The 20893-nt window shown below is 58.6% G+C and overlaps 1 protein-coding gene across 6 annotated transcripts in view; it reads left to right on the top strand.

Moving 5' to 3' along the window:
• The window catches only part of PTPRN2 (protein tyrosine phosphatase receptor type N2), an 831667-nt gene extending 814150 nt beyond the window's left edge, over window positions 1-17517 (top strand). For all 6 annotated transcript variants that reach the window (XM_058723632.1, XM_058723627.1, XM_058723630.1 and 3 more), the window contains 4 exons: window positions 868-921; window positions 2306-2370; window positions 14246-14319; window positions 15949-17517. In XM_058723632.1, the coding sequence (XP_058579615.1) occupies window positions 868-921; window positions 2306-2370; window positions 14246-14319; window positions 15949-16020 (265 nt within the window). In that variant the 3' untranslated portion in view covers window positions 16021-17517. The remainder of the gene's footprint in view (window positions 1-867; window positions 922-2305; window positions 2371-14245; window positions 14320-15948) is intronic.
• The last annotated feature ends 3376 nt before the right edge of the window (window positions 17518-20893 follow it).

Genomic DNA, 20893 nt, shown 5'->3' on the forward strand with positions numbered 1-20893 from the left:
TCTTTTCTCTCTCTTTTTTTAATTTTGCCCCGTGTCATACATTGTAGAAATTCACACAGAGCAATTTCGAGCACAGCCCCCTCACGCGTTTGGCTCATTTACTTTTCTCTATTCAGAACTATTTTACTGAGAATTTTCATGTACTTTGTAAGCAAGTTTAGTGGTTTCACTGACTTCCAACACGTTTGGAGCTTACTCAGTGAATTTTAAATCGGCCCCCTGTTTCGATTTAGGGGCTCGGTCACGAGATAATCTCAGCTCCTTGTTAATTTTCATAAATCCTGGTCTAGAATCTGCACAGCGAAGATGTTTGTCAACATGTTCAAATGTGTACCAAGGAAGGACTTGTCTCTGATGTAAGCTCGGGTTTCTGTGGAAGGAAGAAGCCCGGACCCACCGGACGGACCAGAAGGGACCTTAAGCTGCTCTTTTGAGACAATACTCATATTACATTCCGATAGGACATCTAGGACGTAAGAAACTTGGAGCAATAAATCGCAGAACTCGGCAGTTTTAGCAGAGTCTAGATACCCACGTCACCGCAAAAAGCCAGGCTGAGCGGAGCCGCAGACGTGGGGGCGGGGTGGGGGCGGGGCAGGCCAAAGACGGAGCCCTCGGGGTCTGGCTTGTCCAGGGAAGGGAAGATGGTGAAAACCTAAGAGTTGTTTCTAAAGCTCTGTTTCATAACTTAACGCCGACAAGGAAAATAAATCTTTGAAAACGTGTGTGTGGTTTTGACTTCGTGACACAGGCTGTCGTAAACGGTGCCAAAGATGGGGCCCGTGACTCTGGCTTGGGAGTGACTTTGCGAGGCGGGAGACAGGAGTCGTGGTGCGTAACCGTAATTTCTGTCTCTTTTTGTTTCAGAAAAGTAAACAAGTGCTACAGGGGCCGTTCTTGTCCAATAATTGTTCACTGCAGGCAAGTACAAGTTCTCACGTGGATTATGCGCGCTCGCCACCTCAGAAGGCAGCCACAGCGAGGGGTGCAAGCGGAACTCTCTATCTGCGTGATAAGTGCATCTAACTGGCGCTTCTGAAGGGAACCAGAGATACACACTTAATCTTCTAGGCCCTCGAGCTAAACACTGCCGTGTGTTTCTTGCACTGACGCCCGAGTGAGCCGCACGTGGCCCGCTCCTCCCCGCGAGCCGCCGGGCGTCCCGCACCCGGTCTCCGGCGGCCTGGGCCCCGCCGCCCTAGTTTTTCTTCAGCCCTCGTGGCTCTCACACAAACCTCGAGGCGGAGTCTGTGGTCCGTGGCCTTGTCTTAGCCACCAGTTCACGAGGTGTGGAGCCAAGCTGCTGAGAAATGCTTGGGGCCCGTTAGGAGCAGGGACAGACTCTGTCATTACCGGAGGGACGGCCGCCCCCGGTTGGTTACGTGAGTCTGGCCTGTGGGCAAAGCCCAGACGGGCTGCACTCACCCTGGTAAGTAGAGGCACTCAGACGCCCGTGTGAGGGTGCCCTCACGCCCTGGGCTTCACATCCACCCGGGTCTGGCGAAGAGCCGTGCTCTGTTGCGTAGAACGTTCCTTTCTGCTGGGCCAAAATGGAAATACGTCTCCAGAGATCAGACGCCAAGACGGTCCGATCGGCCGACAAGTGTGCACGCCTCCGTGTGGGTGTCTGACCATGTGTCAGTGTGTGTGCTGTGTAACCACGCGCGTGTAACCGCGTGTGTCTGCGTCGGGTGCCTGGTAACTGCACGGGTCCGCGTGCTTCCGCGCGGGTCTGTGCGGGACCAGTGGGGGCTGTGCCGTGGGTCCGTCAGAGAGCGGAAGGGAACGACCCGGAGGCACGGGTGTCCCAGGCGGCGGGTGGACGGCTTGGAAGGCGCCTGTCGGTGTCAGGGCGGCCGTGGCCCCTCGGCTCTGGGAGGAAAGAGGAAGACGGGAGCAAATCCACGCAGGCACCATAGCTAATCCCTGCTGCGAGGGTGGGGGGCTCCCACCCTTTTTCCTCCTCCTCCTCCCCCTTCCCTCACTCCCCCTCCTTTCCCTCCTCCCTTCCCCCTCCCTCCTCCTCCTCCCTCCTCTCCTACTCTTTCCTCCTTACCCTTTCTCCCCTCCCCCCATCCCTTCCTCCCCCCTCCTCCTCCCTCCCTCCTCCCCTGCCCCTCCCCCCCCTTCCACCCAGCGATGCCTCCTCACCCCGCTTTCTTCCGCTTTCTCTCAAATTCACAGCCTCCCTCTCCCCACACGACTCCCCTTAAACGCAGAGGGCAATCGGCCGTCCGCTGGCTTTGGTGGGCGTGGGGTTCACGTGGCCCCGGCCGCGTTCTCACCTCTCCCCTTCCGTTGGCAGCGACGGCGCGGGCAGGAGCGGCACCTACGTCCTGATCGACATGGTTCTCAACAAGATGGCCAAAGGTGAGGCTCCGAGCGAGCGAGCGGGCTGCTTTGTTGGGGCCGAGCGGGGCCAGCGTTGCCGTGGCAACCTCAGGGTAATGCTCTCGGCGGCCTCGGAGGAAATTAGCCGCTCGTTGTCCCTTCCCCGGATCACGTGAAAGCTGTCTGCAGCACGCACGGTGTTTCTGTGGCTCTTCCCTTGCTGCCGGTGTCGGGCACGGGGCTGGGCGCACGGCGGGTGCCGGGTAAGTGCCTGCTGAACGTGCTATGATGAGCGCGATCGAGGCAAAGACGCCGCTTGGAGCCTTAAGTGCAGTTCGTAGTATCCTTGAAGTGTTGGCATAAACCGTACCTGCAGAATACAGCGTCGGTCATTCCAGACTCCGCTACGCTCTGGGGGTGACTGCGGTCGCCCGACCCCGCCTTATCTCGGATAAAACCCGGAACACCCCCTGTTCGACACACCTGCACCTACGCGGCCTCTCCTCCTGGTCTTTTCCTCCCAAATGTGGCACCGGGACTTGCACCCTGAGCGCCCCACGGCAAGAAGGCACAGGGGCACCAACAGTGCCTGAGAGCAGGGGCCACGAGGAGAGCGGCCCCCGCACTCCTGCTCAGGACTGGGCGGACCACGGGGAGAGCACCCCCCCACCTTGGGACTGGGCGGACCACGGGAGCAGGACGTAAGCCCCGGCCCCTTCGCTCCCGTGGACGTGTGGGCGCTGAGCTGGTCTGCAGCACCCCAACGTAGTCTCGGGAAGAAACCCGTGAGGGGTCTCCTTAGGGACCAGAGAGCGAGCTCCACAGTCACGTTCGGGGAAACCCCCGTGTCGGACCCACCTCTTGGACAGTCACTCGCAAGTCGCCATGGCAACCCAGGATCCTGCTGCATTGCCCAAGCTGCTCTGAGAAAACACCGCTTTCCCTGTGGTGCCCATGCACAACCCACGAGCCCCGGAAGGAGGTGGGGACACCTCCCGTCTCTCTCACCCGTGAACCAAACCGTCCCTCCATCTACACACAAACTCGCACGTGTGTCCTTGCAGACAGGCCCCGCCTTCCAGAACATCCTTTGCCCAGAAGCAGAAGCAGATTATAGAAATGAGGTTCAGTGGCGCCTGGGGGGGCTCAGTCTGTTAAGTGTCCGACTTCAGCTCAGGTCATGATCTCGCGGTTTGTGAGTTCAAGCCCCCGCGCTGGGCTCCGAGCTGACGGCTCGGAGCCTGGAGCCCGCTTCGGATTCTGTGTCTCCCTCTCGCCCCTCCCCTGCTCACACTCTGTCTCTCTCCCAAAAATGAACAAACATCCAAAAAACTTTCTAATAATTTAAAAAAAGAAAACAATTTCAGTACATTTTCATGCCGATGCTGGCAACTCTAAAATAAGCATTTTCCTTACTCCACTTTCTTGTGGTTAAAAAGAAGAGAAACGGAGCCCGTCTCCAGACCAAGGATACGGGTGCGTGGATGAGCCCGCAGGCCGCTGTTTCACACGTAGAGACTAGCGCGTGAGGCATCTCTGCTGGTACAGCCTGCTCCCGGAGGACCAGGACTGAACCCGGCTGCGCACCCCACACCCTGCTGGACGTCCACGGCTTCCTGGCCGGACGCCGGAGGGAGAACGAGATCGGCTTTGTGCCGCCAAATATTATTTTAAGCGCCCGAAATTAGCTGAGTGCTGGCCACGCGCAAACAAAGAGACTGACACAAAAAGACAGAAGATCTGACACTGGTGAAGACGTATTTTGGTTTTAGAGCGTAACGTGATCCTAATCTTTTTAGTTAAAAGTTTCCTGTCCGCTAATGCTACTGTGTCTTATCAAACACATCCTTTCGTTTGCAAACTTGCAACTGTCGGGAGCTCGGAGCTCTAGCAGAATTTCTGTTTCCTCCCCGGTACCTGCCCTCCCTTCTCGGCCTGCTGCACACATAATGTCTGCCTCGTGTTAAATCAGAATTCCTCCTGAAGGAGCCCGACCGGCGTTCGTGTTCGAGATGCCTCCCGTGTGGGTTCGCGCCAGGGTGGAGCCCGGCTCGCCCACAGGCGCGGGGCGGACGCCACGCTTTCCCAGTGCTGGGGGGGGTCACCGGGGGTGTCCTGCGAGGGGGTGCGGCACAGCCGGATGCTGCGAGGTGCAGTCGCTGCTTCGCGAGAGGCAGCTGTGGACGAGAATGTTCCCGCCTGAGGAGCCGGCCGGGGGCGGGGTGCCGGCATTGTCCGAGCCCCAGTCCGCATCGACCCGCTCTGCTGTGCCATGTAACGTCAAATCCCACGTCAAGTGTGGCTGGCCGTCAACAATGGAGCCCAGCCATGGGGAACCGGCCAGAGAGGGCCGCCCCAGGCCCTGGCCCATCGGTCACCCCCCCACCCCGTTCTGTTCTTGACCTGCTCCCCTCTGCCCGGGGAGGGGGCGGGCGGTGTGAAATCCCCTGACCTGGGGCCTGGGCCGCGGTCTCAGGAGAGATCAAAGGGCAGGACGGCCCCTCGCCAGCCAAGTGGGTCTTTCCCAGGCCGCCACACTGCGCCCCCGCCCCCGGTTTTGTTCTGGGACAAGCTGGCCCGGCCTGTCGCGCCCGGGCTGCCTTTGTCTGGCCTGAGAGCCGGAGGCCCCGCCACAGACCTCGATCGTCAAATGATCAAAGGCCCAAAGCCCGGACACGAAACCTTTCTTCCCATTTCCTTTTCTTCCAAGGAATGAATCGCATGGGGACCAAAGGACGCCTTTCCCAAGCCTTGCCGAGTGCGCCACGCTGACACCGGAGCCCCTGGATCCGGACGGCAGGGCCCGGGAGCGCGTGCGGCCCGGAGCGGAGCCCCGTGCGTTCACACGGGGCCCTCGGGGATTAAGGCCCTCGTCCTCTTCAGGGGCCTTGGAAAATGAGCAAGGCGCGATTCACCTGCTTTCTCTGCTGTCTGGTTTGTTAGCAGGCGGACGACAATGCCGTTTGGAATCAAAGCGAGCGGCCCCCGGCCCCCCGCCCGACCCGTAAACACCTTCCTCGCGTCCCTGCGTCCCTGCCGCGCCGGCTCCGTCCGTCCGTCCGTCCGTCCCACATCAGCATAGTCCGGGGAGGGCGCTCCTCCCGCTCGGGAGACCCCGGCTCGCGTGCAGCCGAGACGTTTTCCGAAGCTGTGCCTTCTCCGCGCGTCAGTGACGTCTCGGCCACGTTTGGGTTTTTTCCTTGCGATCTTTTAGAGGCATTGTAAGCGCCAGGCGGACGGTGCCTCCCCACGGCCAGGTCACCGTGAGGTGGCAGAGGCCGGCTGTGTCACTCGTGCGGGGCCGTGACCGACCCCACCCCCCGACCACCCCGCCGCACGGCCCTGAGTGAACACCTCCGCCCTCCCGCCCGCCGCGCCCACGTGTGTGCGGGGAGGCCCGAGTGCGGCACACTCTGCGGGTGTGGACGACTCTTAACTCTTCGCTGTGTGTCCCTCTGGGCCTCGTGTGTGAGCACACACCCTTTGCGTTCATCCGGCCGGTGACAGCTACGTTCTCCCGAAAGCGATACGTAATCCGTGTGGGAAACACACAGAGTGTTTTTTAGAGGATCTGTCCCCAAATTTGTTTCTTAAGTATTGACACTGAAAGTGCTTATCCCACAACGGCCCTGCGGACTTAACGCTTTCATTACCATTCGTCAGGTAAAGACATTTGGGCTTCCCCCACCCGAGGTCACGCAGCCGCCACGTGACCTAGCCGGGGCGTGAACCCAGGCTCATCTGACAGCCCGTGTCCTGGATAACGATGCCCTGTGGTTGCCTCTTCCCTGCCAACAAACAGACCCGCCCCTTTTTTAAAGCCTGCCATGAATTGTCTGGTATGAGGAATACACCCGTTACAATGGCTGTTACTTAAAAAAAAAAAAGGTTTTCCCCTACGTTAACTTTTTCTAAGTTTATTTATTTCTTTTGAGAGAGAGACACAGAGAGTGCAAGCAGTGGAGGGGCAGAGAGACAGAGAGACAGAGAATCCCAAGCAGGCTCCAGGCTCTGAGATGTCAGCACAGGGCCCGATGTGGGGCTCGAACTCACGGACTGTGAGATCACGACCTGAGCCAAAATCAAGAGTCAGACACTTAACTGAGCCACTCAGGCGCCTCCAGACATGCTAACTTTTTTTTTTTTTTTTAAATTTTTTTTTCAACGTTTTTTATTTATTTTTGGGACAGAGAGAGACAGAGCATGAACGGGGAAGGGGCAGAGAGAGAGGGAGACACAGAATCGGAAACAGGCTCCAGGCTCCGAGCCATCGGCCCAGAGCCTGACGCGGGGCTCGAACTCACGGACCGCGAGATCGTGACCTGGCTGAAGTCGGACGCTTAACCGACTGCGCCACCCAGGCGCCCCAGACATGCTAACTTTTAACAGCAGCTCAGAGTAGTAGACGGGGTACTAGGTTTGGAGACCAAGAGACACGACAGATCACAAAGCTCAGCCAGACTAGTTGAATAATACCGCCCGCACGAGTGCCTGTACATCAGGGCTCAGTGTCTGTCACCAGTAACAATATCAAAATGCCGTTAAAAGTTTTTCCCAACCTTACTGAGATATAGTTGCAATCGAACGTTGTGTAAGTTTCTGGTATACAACGTGGTGAATTGATAAATGTATTTGTTACAAAACGATTACCAAGGTAAGGTTAGTTAGCACCTCCATCGCCCCTCGTGGTTACGATTCTTTCTGTGGTGAGAACATTTAAGGTCGACTCTTCCGGCAACTTTCAACTACATGATAGTGCTGTCGACTATCAAAATACCTTTCTTAGGTAATATCCTATGGCTCCTTGAACTTTTTTAAACCCAGCAGCCCTCCACTAACCACATGTGCCTACTTAGTGAATTAAAATTTGAAAATCAGTGCCTCTGTCATGCTGGCCACACATCACGTGCCCAACGCCACACGCGACTCGTGGCTCCCGTGGCAGACGACACAGAGCACCTCCGTCGTCGCGGGGAGTCCCGCCACGCCACGCGGCTCTGGGGAACGGCACTGGTGGGCATCCCCAGGTGCCTCCCACCCTGTCTCTCCCGGCCCCGCTCGCTTCTGCCTCCGTCTGTTCTCCACGAGGCGCCCGCGTGGCATCTCAAGCAGCGGGACCTCGGAGGCCCTGCTGAGCTCTCCCGTCTCACTGCTGCCCTTCTCGGGGCCGAGCGGCCTCTGTGACCGCGAGGCTCGGGCTGCCCCCCGCTGCTGCACCACGGCTCCCCGGCCCCTTTCTGTCACGGGTGCTGGATGCCTCACGGTCACTGCCACCAGGCCACAGTGTCCCTCTCGTGGCAGAGCCACGGAAGCCTCATTTCAACCTGGTATTTACCGAACACCCTGCCAGGCACACTGTCCGGAATGCACGGTGAACAAGGGGGGACAACCCGGTCACCGTCCCCGAGTTCATCCTCCGTGGAGAGAGACAGACGGCGTGTTCAGCTCGTAGGGGTGGCGAGCGCCACGAGGACCCTCGCCTGGGATGCAGCTTAGGGGTTGTGCCTCCCTCCCCCGCCCCGCCCCGCCCCCCCCGGGCAGAGCCTTGACCAGATCTACGGACTGTGGCCCCCGGAACAGAAGGGGACCTGAGGCCCGTACGTTCTGACACCTTGTTGTAAATTGAGGAAGCGGATTTCAGAGGTTTGGCGACTCCCAGAACCCCTCCGGCTGGCCGGGTCGACACAGATCCCTGGTCTTTCTGCAAATGGCAGAGCCCAGGAGGCTGAGACGACAGAGGGCAGCAGGACCCTCCGAGTCAGGCCTGCGGAGACAGGGTGGTGGTTGTGGTCCCCGGGCCCGGGGAGCCGGGGAGCCGGGGAAGGGTCTGTTCAGGGCCCGGAAGGGCAGGGTCACGGACTAGGAAGCGACAGGATTGGCCGGAGGAGAGGGGAGGAGGTGTGCGGGAGGGCTGAGCCCACCCTCGCCGTGGGCATGCACGTGGCCACAGACAAGGCCACACAGAATGGCGTGTGTCGAGGGGAACGTGTTTGTCTTATGTTTGAAGCATGAAAACGTGAAGCGCTGGCAGAAAATGAATTTCACCGACAGCGTGGCCTCAGCGTGACTTCGCGGTGCAAACGCCTCATCTCCAGCTTCGTGGCAATCTCGGGCTGAAAGACGCGTCTGGAACGGGGTGGCGGGGGCCTCGCGTGGGCTGCACCGTGGTTGGACAAGTCGCCTCCATCGGGCGGCGTGTGCGTGTTCCCCCATCGGCTCCCTGCCGTCCGGCGCGCTCCTGCCCCAGCCGGCACCGGCCACATGGGGTCACACAGGGTCGGAGGCCGTGCACAGAGCTGCAGCCCAGACGGGCGGGGGCCCCGTCCGGTCGCAGGTCTCAGGGCTGCGACCCCATCCGCGCACACCATAGGCCAGGCTAATCCAAGGGGAGAACATGTGGTGTCAGGCCTTTGGCAGGAGCAGGTGCCGTCTGGCCGGGGCAGCAGCGCAGGGGCTGGGCCTCTGTCACTCTCAGAGTCCCACGGTCACCCGGACTGAGTCGGACAGAACACGCTGTGCTGAGTGTTGCCGGTGGAACAGACCCCTCACGGTCCCCTTTCCATGAGGCCCAGGGGAGTCCACGGAAGAGGGTCCCGATGCTTCACCGTCAGCGGGAGCCCAGCCAGGCCTCGGGCTCCAGGGCAGGGCCTGCCGCGTGGCCGACTCTCTGAGCAGAAATCGCCCTGAGGGCTGAGCGGCGGCTGCCAGGCCCACTTGTGAGCCGCGGAGGGCCAGTCACCCTAAAGGACTCGTTCCTCCGTTCGGGGGCGGCCTGGCTGGCCTCTGTGTCCCAACCTCACAGGAGGTCAGGAGGACCCGCTGGGAGCCACGGACTCAGGAACACGAGCCCACGGCGATTCTGGTGCCTCGGCGGGGCGGGGGTGGGGGTCCCGCTGCCATCCGAGGACCCACCCCCACGCAGTCACCACACGGGCCTTTCTCTGGGCTGCGTGGGACCTCGTCCAGGGGGCTCCCGCGTCCCTCGCTGCCTCTGCATCTCCTTCCTGACCTGAGCCCACGCACGGTACCTGCTCCTGGGGCGGGTGGGAGAGGCAGCGGGACCTGGCAGGGCAGGGTCTCCGGGGTCCCCGGGGCGCTGGGCCGTCCCCCCACCCGTCCCTGTTCACGCCTAACGACCAGCGCGCTCACCTCCACCCGGGTGCCCGGCCCACGTGCCCCACTGGGAGCCCCACGACCTCCGGCAGTACAAAGGGTGGTGGCCTTGCAGTGACCTTGCACGCTGACCGAGCCCAGGTTCTGACTTACAGTTTTTATAAAAATGTGGAAGGATCTCAGTTTCTCCTGAAAAATGACTCGGAATTTGCCTTTTAAAAAACACGAGAAAGGGGTGCCTGGGTGGCTCAGTTGGTTGGGCGTCTGACTTCAGCTCAGGTCATAATCTCTCAGTTTGTGGGTTCGAGCCCCGCATGGGGCTCTGTGCTGACAGCTCAGAGCCTGGAGCCTGCTTCGGATTCTGTGTCTCCCTCTCTCTCTGTCCCTACTCCACTTGTGCTGGCGCGCTCTCTCTCTCTCTCTCTTTCTCAAAAACAAAACTAAATAGAAATAAAAAACATGAAAAATATTTTGGGGGTGGGTTCTGGCATAATTGATTCTCAAGTGAATAGGATGCAGATTCGTCTCCTTTGATCTGGCAATTCCCCTCCAAGGTCAGCAGAAATCCTCCCCAATTTTCAGCACCCACCACACCGCCTCACCCCCCCCACCCCTACATCACCCCCCACCTCACCACCCCACCCCTCCTCGCCTGCCACCCCCACCACGGCCCCCCATCCCCACCTCACCCCCACCCCCCACCCTGGCCCCCCCACCCCCACCCCACCCCCGCCTCATCCTTCACCCCTATGTCACCCCCCCACCCCTCCTCACCTGCCACCCACACCCCGGCCCCCCACCCCCACCTCACCCCCACCCCCCACCCCAGCCCCACCTCACCCCCACCCCCCACCCCGGCCCCCCACCCCTCCTCACCCCCAACCCCCACCCCAGCCCCCCAGCCCCACCTCACCAGGAGCTCTGCCCCCCCCGGGGCAGCATCTCACCACTTGGCTGCTTTGCTCAGATCCCCCTGGAGCAGAAGCAAGACCACTTCCTCGTGCAAAGTAACAGTTTTTCCCCCTTGCACACTTGACACACATTGTCTCTTTTACCTGGAAGAAAACACACTGGACCCCGGCAGGTTGCAAGCCTTCTGGGTAAAAACTCTGTAGCAAAACTGATTCACGTGTATTCGGCCTCACTAGGTAGCAGGGGGCCGAAAGCTGTGTGTGGACACAGCACGGCCCGCCCAGGCGTGTGCACCTGACGCTGGCACAAGTGGGCGGGCCACACGACCCCCTGGACCAGGGAGCAAACGCCAGGAGAGAGCAAAGCACCCCGCCACGAACTTGGTTTCCTTTAACCTCAGGTTGATTCCTTCCCTGCAAAAATCCGTTTCCATACTTCAATAAAATGTTTAATGGTTAATGCCTTTTATCTAGACCTAGAAAACCTTTCCTGTCTTAAAAATGGAGTTAGCTGAAGGGCGCCTGGGTGGCTCAGTCGGTAAAGTGTCCGACTTCAGCTCAGGTCATGATCTCACGATCTCACGGTTCAAGCCCCACGTCGGGCTCTGTGCTGACAGCTCGGAGCCCGGAGCTGCTTCGGATTCTGTGTCTCCCCCTCTCTCTGCCCCTCCCCCACTCACACTCTGTCTCTATCAAAAAATGAACAAACATTTTAAAAAATTCTAAATACTTTTAAAAATGGATTCCGCTGATATGTAAACTTGGAAACCAGTGGACCCTGAGTGAACTGGAAACTGACAGAGATCAGTATTTACTGGACGGTGCCCTGGGGGAGTCAGTGGACCATGCAGGGCCGCGGGGAAGACGGTCCGCACAGGGAGCGGGGATGGCCCTGGGTCCCGGGGCGAGCGGGGGCGGGGTGCACCTGCAGAGCCGCCTTGAATGGGGTCTTCAGGGAGCACTCCGGTGTTGGGGTCATGATGCTTTCAGACAGAAAACACTGGAAACCAGTGTCTTGTCTTGGGTGTGCGATTCTTTTTGTAGGTTATGATTCTTTGACTAATTACAGGCTTTTGGACGTGAGCACCACACCCAATAGTCTGTTCCCCTAGAATGTAACATGTTGTCAGCAAAATGAAATTTTTAAACAGAGGGTCCCCTTTTCAATGCACTAGAGGGAGCTTCCCTGATTTGGGAGGATTTAAATAAATCTCTTAGCCTTCAGTAAAGCCTTTCGTAAAGTAGCGAAGGACCCACACACCTTCTCCACCCTCTGACCCTCACGGATCTGTTTATAAATGCAGATTCTGTGTTCCGTGCACCGCGAGGCCCCACTGCACGTGGGAGCCACTGGACAGGGTGTGGCGGCTGCTCCCACCGTGTCCCCTCGTGTCTCCACTGCTCAGGACAGACCACGGACGTGAGTTCTGCAAACTTCTCCCTTTGCTCACGTTGCCAATAACTAATGGTCTTTACCTAACAAGCAAGGGGACGTCCGCATCACCCAGCTGGCTTTACGTAATAAATCCATCACTTGCCTGAATTTCGTTCTGGACGTTTTTAAGTATCGGTTTGATTTCCTCACTGTCCAACTCTGGCTTCAGGAAAAGTGGGCTCCTGAGCCAGTCCCTGGCTGGTTCCTCATCTCGAACCCCTCCGGGGACAGCCATGTTCTTTCACGTTCTCTTACGAACAGTGGTCCAGAGGGCGTCACGATGTAATAAAACTAGAGAGTTTACTCGTACATCCATCCAAGGATCCTGCAGCCGCCCAGGAGGGAGGGCCGCACGTGCGACCAGAGGCAGCACCGGGCCACGTCGCATGTCCCCAGCCCGTGCCAGCGGCTTCCAGGCAGGGACGGCCTCCATACAGCCTCAGAATAAAACAGCTGTTGAAAAAGGTTTTCCAACCAGCCTGAAGGACTAAAAGAAAGTGCCCTAAAAAGACACTTTTTATCTAAGTCTGGATCCTACACGAAGCCCTGGGATTTCATTTCGGAAGGATCTGCCCCCGCACCGGATGCTTCTGAAATCCAGGACCCGTGGTCAGGAGGCGAGCGGTCGCAGAAGGTAGGAGCCCTGCGCGAGCCTGGAGGCCAGCATGGGATATCGCCGAGCAGAAGTACTTCTCTCCCGGGAGCACCCGGGATCTGTGAAGCACCATTCACGCGCGTCTGGAGTGCCGTGGCTCCTGTGAATTACGACGTGGCCGGGCCCTGCAGGCACCCCACCACCCCACCCCCCAGCGCTCTGTGCCAGCCTGAGACCCCACCCACACCGGCAGGGAGCCCCGGACTGGGGAAGGGGAACGCAGCGAGTGCCCGGGCCGTGGCCGCACCTGTGGGACCCATCCCGGCACAGCCCTGAGCACCGGGCGCTGCTGCTGACCCGCCCAGCCGGAGAACGGAAGTGCCACGCATGGGGCAGGACACATTCGTCTCCCCCTCACTCGCCCTCCGCGTCGGGTTTAATCTTCCGAGGCAAGCTTGTTTCTTGAAGAAGCCAGTTTCTGTGCACGGCTGTCCCTGTGACTCGCGAGCGGGCCCTGAGGGCAGGGCGCTCCAGTGGGAGGCGACGAGAGGCAGCGGCTCCTGGAGCCTCGGTGACCGGGAGCCACCACACACCGTGGCCGGGGCCGGCCCCCCCCCCAAAACTTCCTCTCTCCTCCTTCCCCCCTTTCGGTAGCAGGGCAGACTCCTCCTTTGTTTCAGAGGGTCTCAGACTCACGGATTCCCTTTAAACCAAGACTGTTTATTGTGGCCTCGTCGGCTTCCAAAAACTATAACCCTCAAGGCCAGCTGACCAGCACGCCCAGAACTTGACCCCTGTCTTGTCCTTGAGTGGGTTTCTCAGTGGACCCGACTGCCAAGCTCCCTGGGGGACGTCTGGCTGGTCCAGAAGGGGAATTTCTTCCCCTTCCTATAAAGGCCCTGATTTAAGACATGGGGGAGCTCACAGTGTCCCAATAGGACGGTCCTTACCTGGCAGCTTGGTTCCCGTAAGGCGGCCGCATTGACTAGGAGCTCCCGACGCGCCCAGCGCTGTCCCTACAGCCCTAGAGATGATGGGGCACCTGGGTGGCTCAGTCCGATAAGCATGACCTAAGACTTCAGCTCAGGTCATGATCTCACGGTTCATGGGTTCGAGTCCCGAGTCAGGTCCTGTGCTGACAGCTTGGAGCCTGAAGCCTGCTTCGGATTCTGTGTCTCCCTTGCTCTCTGCCCTTCCCCACTCTCTCTCTCTCTCTCTCTCTCAAAAATAAATAAACATTAAAAAACAACAACAACAATAAGGTCAAAATTTCAAACTCCAATGGTATTATTTCTGTGAAGCCCGGATCACCTGGCTCGAGACAGATGCTGTCTGTGGGGAGGGGCCTCTCTGCGAAAGTCCGGCCGGTGAATACAGCCAGGGCCGCCTCTGCCTTTTCTCACCGTTTGGAACCCTCGCTGGGAGCTCCACATTTAAAAGCCAATATTCAGATGGATGAGATTTATTAGTCTAATCTTTCGTTACGTGAAATAAAAAAGACCCTATGCAATTGAAATTAAAGCTTATATACTTTCTCTTTCTAAAACATTCTTTAAAATGCCACACACAAAAATCACATTTTAGTTTCTAATAGTGATGTGGCTGTTGCAAGTATCTTTCTGGGCTCCTGACAGCAATCTTTTAGCCCGGCTTTCTTGAATCAATGCTAATGAAAACCGCCTTGCCTTATTTTTCTCTGAGCACCGAAATCGCAGCTGCCTGCCAGGCCTGCTGAGGAATGAGTATAATCATTTTCAATTGGCCTCTGAGCCCGAAGGGCCTGATGCAGGAGAGTGACCGCGGAGCATGGCTCATCTCGTGTCTGAACTCAGCCCGATTTGTGTTCGTTGTTTCTTGCAGGCGCTAAGGAGATTGATATCGCCGCGACCCTGGAGCACTTGAGGGACCAGAGACCCGGCATGGTCCAGACAAAGGTACTGTGGGCCAGCCCTCGGGCGTCTTTCCGCGGTTGTTTCCGAGCGAGGGCAGAGGGGAAGGGGACTGGACCTCTCCCAGGCAGGTCCCAGGCAGGACAGGGGCCCCTACCAGGAGGGTCAGTCGGGGTCCCAGCAACCGCCCGAATCTCGACAGAAAACGATGCAGGCAGATCTCCAGTGTTTGGAGCCCTCCATGCACCAGATGCAGGGGAAGGGGAGAACATCACATTTTTATAAAAAGATGTCAATGATAAACCCCAGCACCCTTGCAGGAGAATGTTCTAGATTCACTAAACATTCTGCCAGACTCCCCTGCTTCCGGCCCTCAGAACCACGGCTCTGTTGTGTGGTTGTCAAATGTCCCCCGGGTGCTCTGGGGTCCTCCAGCGCCTCAGCGTGGCTGATTTGCATACTTACTGAAAAGGCCACGTCTGCAGCAAAAGGCAGAAAGATGGGGCTGCTCCCGACCTGGAAGTGCGGTGAAGACAACGGTCCGTTCCGTTGGCGCTCGGAGACACCCATGTCCAGCAGCAGCAGGAGCTCCCACGCCTGTTCCGTGAGAGCACTGAAGTCGAGAAGTACAGAATCTCCTCTTTGCCAAGGTCGTCCTCACTCTCAGAGGCTACGAGCCTCCACCAAAGACCCAAAGTCCGTAAAAGATGCCCTTGCAAAACTGCTTCTTTGTACCCAAGAGGACTTGAAGTTGTAAACGGCACTCATGAAATGGAGGTGGCCCAAGGCCCAGAGGAGTGTCCCCTGTGCCTTGGGGTGACGGTTCCGGGACTGCAGGGAGTTTCCCCTGCCTCCTGGGGTCCCGCTATTTCCCCCAGAAAGTGCCAGAAGTCCCCAAGCCCCTGTTCTGTCTGAATGTTACTGTGGAAATCAAACGTGACACAAGGTCTGAGCTGGGTGGGGGAGAGGCCCTGGGTGGGGGAGACGCTCTAAATCCCAAGCGCTCTGGGGAGAACCGAGAGGCCACACGGCTGTAAGACTAAGCTGAACACATTGTGAGCTGGAGGATTTCTTAAAATACCTCAACAGGGCCACCTGGCTGGTTCTTCGTGGCCAAAGTCAACCCCAAGCACTGAGGCAAATGTAGCTTAATTCTCCTACAGAACCACAAACCTATCCTACACGGAACCAGAAGCCTCGTAAAGACTCCCGAACTGCCCCGGCCGTGCCCCCCGCCCCCCAGCGGCACCTGACCCAGCCGGGGACCTCCACCCAGGTGCCAGCACCATGCACTCTCGGCCCCCGTCCCTCTGCGGCCCCCGGGAATGTGACGAGACCCTCATATGATCAGCGTGAAGACACCTTATCAATCACAGCACACTTTGTTTTCCTAGGGGTTTTTTTTATCTGAAATTCTGAAATTATTTCAGAGCTGCAGAACGCTTGCAGAAATAGAAATTCCCGTGTGCCCTCACTCGGCTCCCCCTGCCAGCACCTTCCGTAAGCACCGTGCGGCGATCGAGGCCGGGAAGCCGAAGCCGGCATCAGGATCCCACACACCTCTCCTTTCTATGCACATATGCGACCTTTCTGCAGAATAACACCAGAGCTAAGGGCTGGAGTCCAGAGGAGAGCGGCCCCACTCACGGCTTCCCCCCGCTTTTGTCCTTCCAGGGCCAGTTCGAGTTTGCGCTGACGGCCGTGGCGGAGGAGGTCAACGCCATCCTCAGGGCCCTCCCGCAGTGAGCCGCGGGGCGGGGGGGGCCCGGGGCCGGGAGGCGCCCGCACCCGGAATGACACAACTGCCTGGTCGGTGCAGTTTACCGGTTAAAATGCGCATTTTCGTTCAACCAAATCACAGTAAGGAGAGATCGGTGGAATCATGCGATTACAGGGGGCGATCACTTTATCCGGTTTCACTTTCCTGAAAGAAAACCCTTTTCCTTGAAGCACACATTCACATTCTTAATTGCAAACAGCGTCGTCCTAACGATGCAGCAGGCTTCGCACTCCGCACGGCCTCTGAGGGCTGGCTTGTGACCTGTGAGTCTGGAGGGCGGCCGGCTCTGCAGGGAGGGGGCCCAGACGACGCGGGCAGGGCACCAGGCATGGCAGACACACGTGGCATTTGTCTCTGAGACGCTCCTCACCTAGAGGAGCCACTGGCTTCTTCGGGAGTCCGAGCAACAGTTACTAACATTCAGCAGCTTTGGGGCAAATAATAAGAAAATCGTCACCGCATCTCGGTTCTGTTCCCACCCGGGCTGCTTGACGCGCCCCCCCCCCCCCCACTCCAAGGTCCACGGCCCATCTCTACCACCCACCCCCAGGGACCGGCAGGGGCCTCCAGGGGCCACCGCTTTCCCGCCTGGGGAGCCACACTTTTAACTTCAAAATACGGATTCACACGTCGCAACAGCAGGTGCAGTTAAAGAGCACTCTCCCCCGGGACAGCCGGAATCTGGGAACAGTCTGGCAGGTCCCAAGCTCCCGGTCCCCGAGGAGCGCTCTAGCCCCCCAGCAGGCACCTGTTCCCCCCTCTCAGGGGATGTCCTGGGCCCTGCCGGCATCCGGGGAGCACCTGAGCACCCATTCCTGGAAGGACTTGCGGGGAGACAGGCATTTTAATCTGCGTGAGCTCGTAGCAGCAGGGAGCAAAGTGGCAGTGCTGGCCGCAGGCCCCCCGGTCGTCAGCCCCCCGTCGCCTAGGTCGGACCCTCGTGTGACACACACAGGCGTCCAGAGGCGATCCGGGCTTGCCGGAATAACACTTGACCGTGAGGTCTGCCACCGCCCGCCCCCGGAAACGGGATTCATCTCGCTGAACTCGGAACGATGGAATCCAGGAAGGGGCGCAGACAGCTCCACACTGTTGGGCTCCATCTAGGATTCGGTGTGAGCGCATCCCCGGGCCCCCCCACGCCCTGCTTCGTGCACACCGCCCTTTCCGTCCCAATAGACACTGCATCCCAGAAACGGTCGCGCTGGGAGAGCGGCCTCTGGCTGGGGAGGAAGACGCCAACACCGTTGTGTCTGTAAGTGGTCCCGTCCTGTCATGCACTGCAGTAGATCCGTGATGTGTTTGCCTGTCTGGAATCTCAATAATGAATAGAAACCAATTTATCTGAATATAGGAAGCATATACCTACTTGTAATTTCTAATTCTTATGTTTCAAAAGAAATCCTCCAGTGCGAGATATATAAATATATTTAACGGTGTCAGATTAAACTTTTGATTTCACATTTGAATGGTCTTTATTTGGGGAGGAGGGAGCCACCTCCCTCGCTCCGGCTCCGGACGTGAGGGCATGCAGGTTGCCGAGAGCAGGCGGGGGCCCTTCCCAGAATTCCACACCATGTTTGCAGGGCCCGATGTGCACTAAAGACCAGAACATCTGGGAGGGTTCCCTCACAGTGAGGGGCGAGGCGGGCAGGGCGCAGTGAGGGGCGAGGGAAGGCCCCACCTTCCAGGAGGCTCTGAATTCACCCACCGGGATGCCCACCCCTCCCCCAGTGGCCTCCTGAGACTCTGTCTGGGGTGGTCCTAACGCCACTTGTCAACACTGGGGGCTTCACCGCCAAGTGATTCGGGGATGCGTTTTTATGAAATGGTCGCTTGAGACCACGGGTTTTTGTGTTTGTTTTTTTTTTTAATGAAAACTGTTAGATGTAATCTTACAGAAAGAAAACGAAAGTGCCACCTACCGCATGCAATTCTAGAACCTGATTAAATTCGGGAAACACACAATGGCTCGTAACAGCGACACAGTAAATCTCTGTGTATTGGAACTCTGTTCATCGTGCTCCCTTGGAAATACACACGCGTGTGCTCACACACACACCTTCTGGTAAAGTCCTGGGAATGTGAGGGTTCTGGGGTTCCAGCCCGGCCCCTCCCGCCACGCTCCGCGCTGCCCCCGCCCCGCCCTCACCCCCCCCCCGCCCCAGGGCCAGCTGCAACAGCCCTTACTCGGACCCACTTAGCCCCGACCCCAGGTGGCTGGGACAGGGTCAGCGCTGAGACACTTTTGCATCCTTCTCCGAAGCCCCCAGGGTCACGGAGACCAGCACAGCCCTGTCCGCTGACACTGAGTCCGCCTGCCACTGTGCCTGTCCTCGGCTGAGCCCCCGGAGCCCCGAGCACAGCGCCCGGGTCGTCGGGGCAGGGGTATCGGCCTCCCGTGTCCCAGGTGGACGCGCGGGTCCCAGTGCTGCGCCCCAAACCAGGCCCGCCTGCACCAGCTGGGCCCCAAGGTTTGGGTGGTGTGAAGAGGGCCCACCGAGGAGGCTGTGTTTTTCCCAGACCATTACCTCCATACTTGTAAAGGGCTGGTTAGCGTGCCCTCCACTCCGTCAGCTGGCTCGCTCACTCTCCCTCTGCTGTTCCCTCCATGGAGAAGTGACCGCGATATTATCCGTGGTCTGTGTTGTGTGCTTTATTAACCAAGTAGAACGCTCATAAAACCTTCCTAATTAGTGGAATAGGCATTAATTCAAAGATGCTTATTGGAATAGAAAATGAGAATTTGATTATACCTCTGTTCCTAAACCGTGACTGGTTTCCTTCTATTCAGGGTATGTGTTCAGGAACTGGCCTTAGCTGCTTCTTAGACAAGTGCTGAATGTCGCTTGCTTTTTACAGTGGCTGCAGGTGGGAAAGAGTGTCCTTGTCTTTCTGGACCAGGGGTCAGCGTCTCCCAGCCTGGCCCAGGGAGGGACGAGTAGCCCAGTGCCCCGGGGCTGGGCGGGGCTAGACAAGGGCAAAGGGTCCCCAGCCCTTCAGAGTGTGCGGTGCGGCCCAGGTGCTTCCCCACCCAGCCACTCACAAGCACCATCCCCCCTCGGGGAGAACCTGCTCGCGTCCAGCCGCGGTAGGTTTGGGGAACAGCCGGGTACAGTGGGCTGGGCTGGGCCGCAGACGCTGCAGGGCTCAGCAGATCTGTGGAGACACTCCGCCGCATGGAAGCTTCCAGAATCCGTCCTGCACCTGCTCCAGGGACATTGAGGGCTCCCAGGGTTGTTTCTGGCTCTGAAAGCAGCCCGGGTCTCAGGCAGGAGGGGGTGGGCTCTCAGGATAAAGGAGACAGAAGGCAGGAAGGAGCCCCCAGCTCTGCTATCCCATCTGAAATGCCACTTTCAAGGCCCTCACCTCCCTCTTCCCGCTCTCCACCCTGCTCTCGCTGTCTGTCTCTCAGTCTCTCTGTCTCTTCTCCCTCCTGGGGCGTCTACTTTGAAGGAACAACTTACACGTGTCTTCTGGTTTGGATTTTTTAAAAAGTAGACCCACGAGTGCGGGGCTGTCCTGCTGTTTTAGGACCGCGTGCTCCCTGCGGGGTGGGGGCCATCGAAGGGGTCAAGAGACGATGCAGACTGTGCCCGTGGCCCGCGCGGCAGGTGCCGCGGGCCTGGCTGACCCCCTGTAGGGCACTGGACCCCGAGGCTGGCTCACGCCAGGCCCCGCAGGAGCCAGAGCCCCCTCCGCGGCTGACCACATCCCATCAGGGGTCCAAGTGGGTGCAGAGGCCCAACTGGGGCCGCTCTGGGGGGCTGCCTGTGGGGCTGGGGCCTCGGCGAAAACACCCATGCTGCCCTCCCTCACGTGCCCGCAATAGTGGCCTGAGAGCCACAAGCTGCCACCATCTGTGTCACACCTGACCCAGGCGCCACAACAAACGCGTGTGTTACTACATGTGGTCATGCACGCACACACACACACACACACCCGTATGCTCACAGGTGCACGGGGGGCAGGACTTCCTGGGATGACAAATATCCAGAACCTAGAGACCGATCGATCCCTTTGCTTTAAAATCCATCTGGGGGCGCCTGGGTGGCGCCGTCGGTTGGGCGTCCGACTTCAGCCAGGTCACGATCTCGCGGTCCGTGAGTTCGAGCCCCGCGTCAGGCTCTGGGCTGATGGCTCGGAACCTGGAGCCTGTTTCCGATTCTGTGTCTCCCCCTCTCTCTGCCCGTCCCCCGTTCATGCTCTGTCTCTCTCTGTCCCAAAAATAAATAAAAAACGTTGAAAAAAAAAATTTTTAAAAAAAAATAAAATCCATCTGAAGCAGGTGACACTGAGCACCACCCAGGGATGCCTCTCCAGGGGCTCCAGTCCCAAAGCCTCCCCGAGGATCCAGGGCCGGCCGCCCGCCCGGCCATGGGGTTTTCCTGAGAGGGGTCCTGCCCCTCGGGTGCCGACCATCCCCACGGCTGATGGCACCCAGCCCGAGACCCGGCCAAAGGTCAGGCCCACTCCCCCGTCTGTAGAGGGACACCTGTGAGCACCCTGCTTCTGTGGAGCCCGAGGCTAGAGAGACAGAGCCCGTGGCCCCACAAGGCCCACCTGTCCCCTTGCAAACAGCCCAGCTCCCGGTTCAGATCTGAACAACCCTCTCGTGTCTCTGTCATGTCCTGACACAATTATAATCACAGCACAGGAATGACTTGATTGATCAGGTCTCTGGAAACAGCTCTCCCTTCCTCGGGCGCTGTTTGGTCAGCCCCCAGGCCCCAAACCGGCTTCTTGGTGAACGTGGCCACGATCCTGAGGCTTGCTTTCCTTGCCCTCCTGCGCACCACACGAGGGCACACGGCCATCGCCATCTACTTGTGGAGGGCT

This window comes from Neofelis nebulosa, chromosome 4 (assembly GCF_028018385.1).
Source record: "Neofelis nebulosa isolate mNeoNeb1 chromosome 4, mNeoNeb1.pri, whole genome shotgun sequence".
Taxonomy (NCBI): domain Eukaryota; kingdom Metazoa; phylum Chordata; class Mammalia; order Carnivora; family Felidae; genus Neofelis; species Neofelis nebulosa.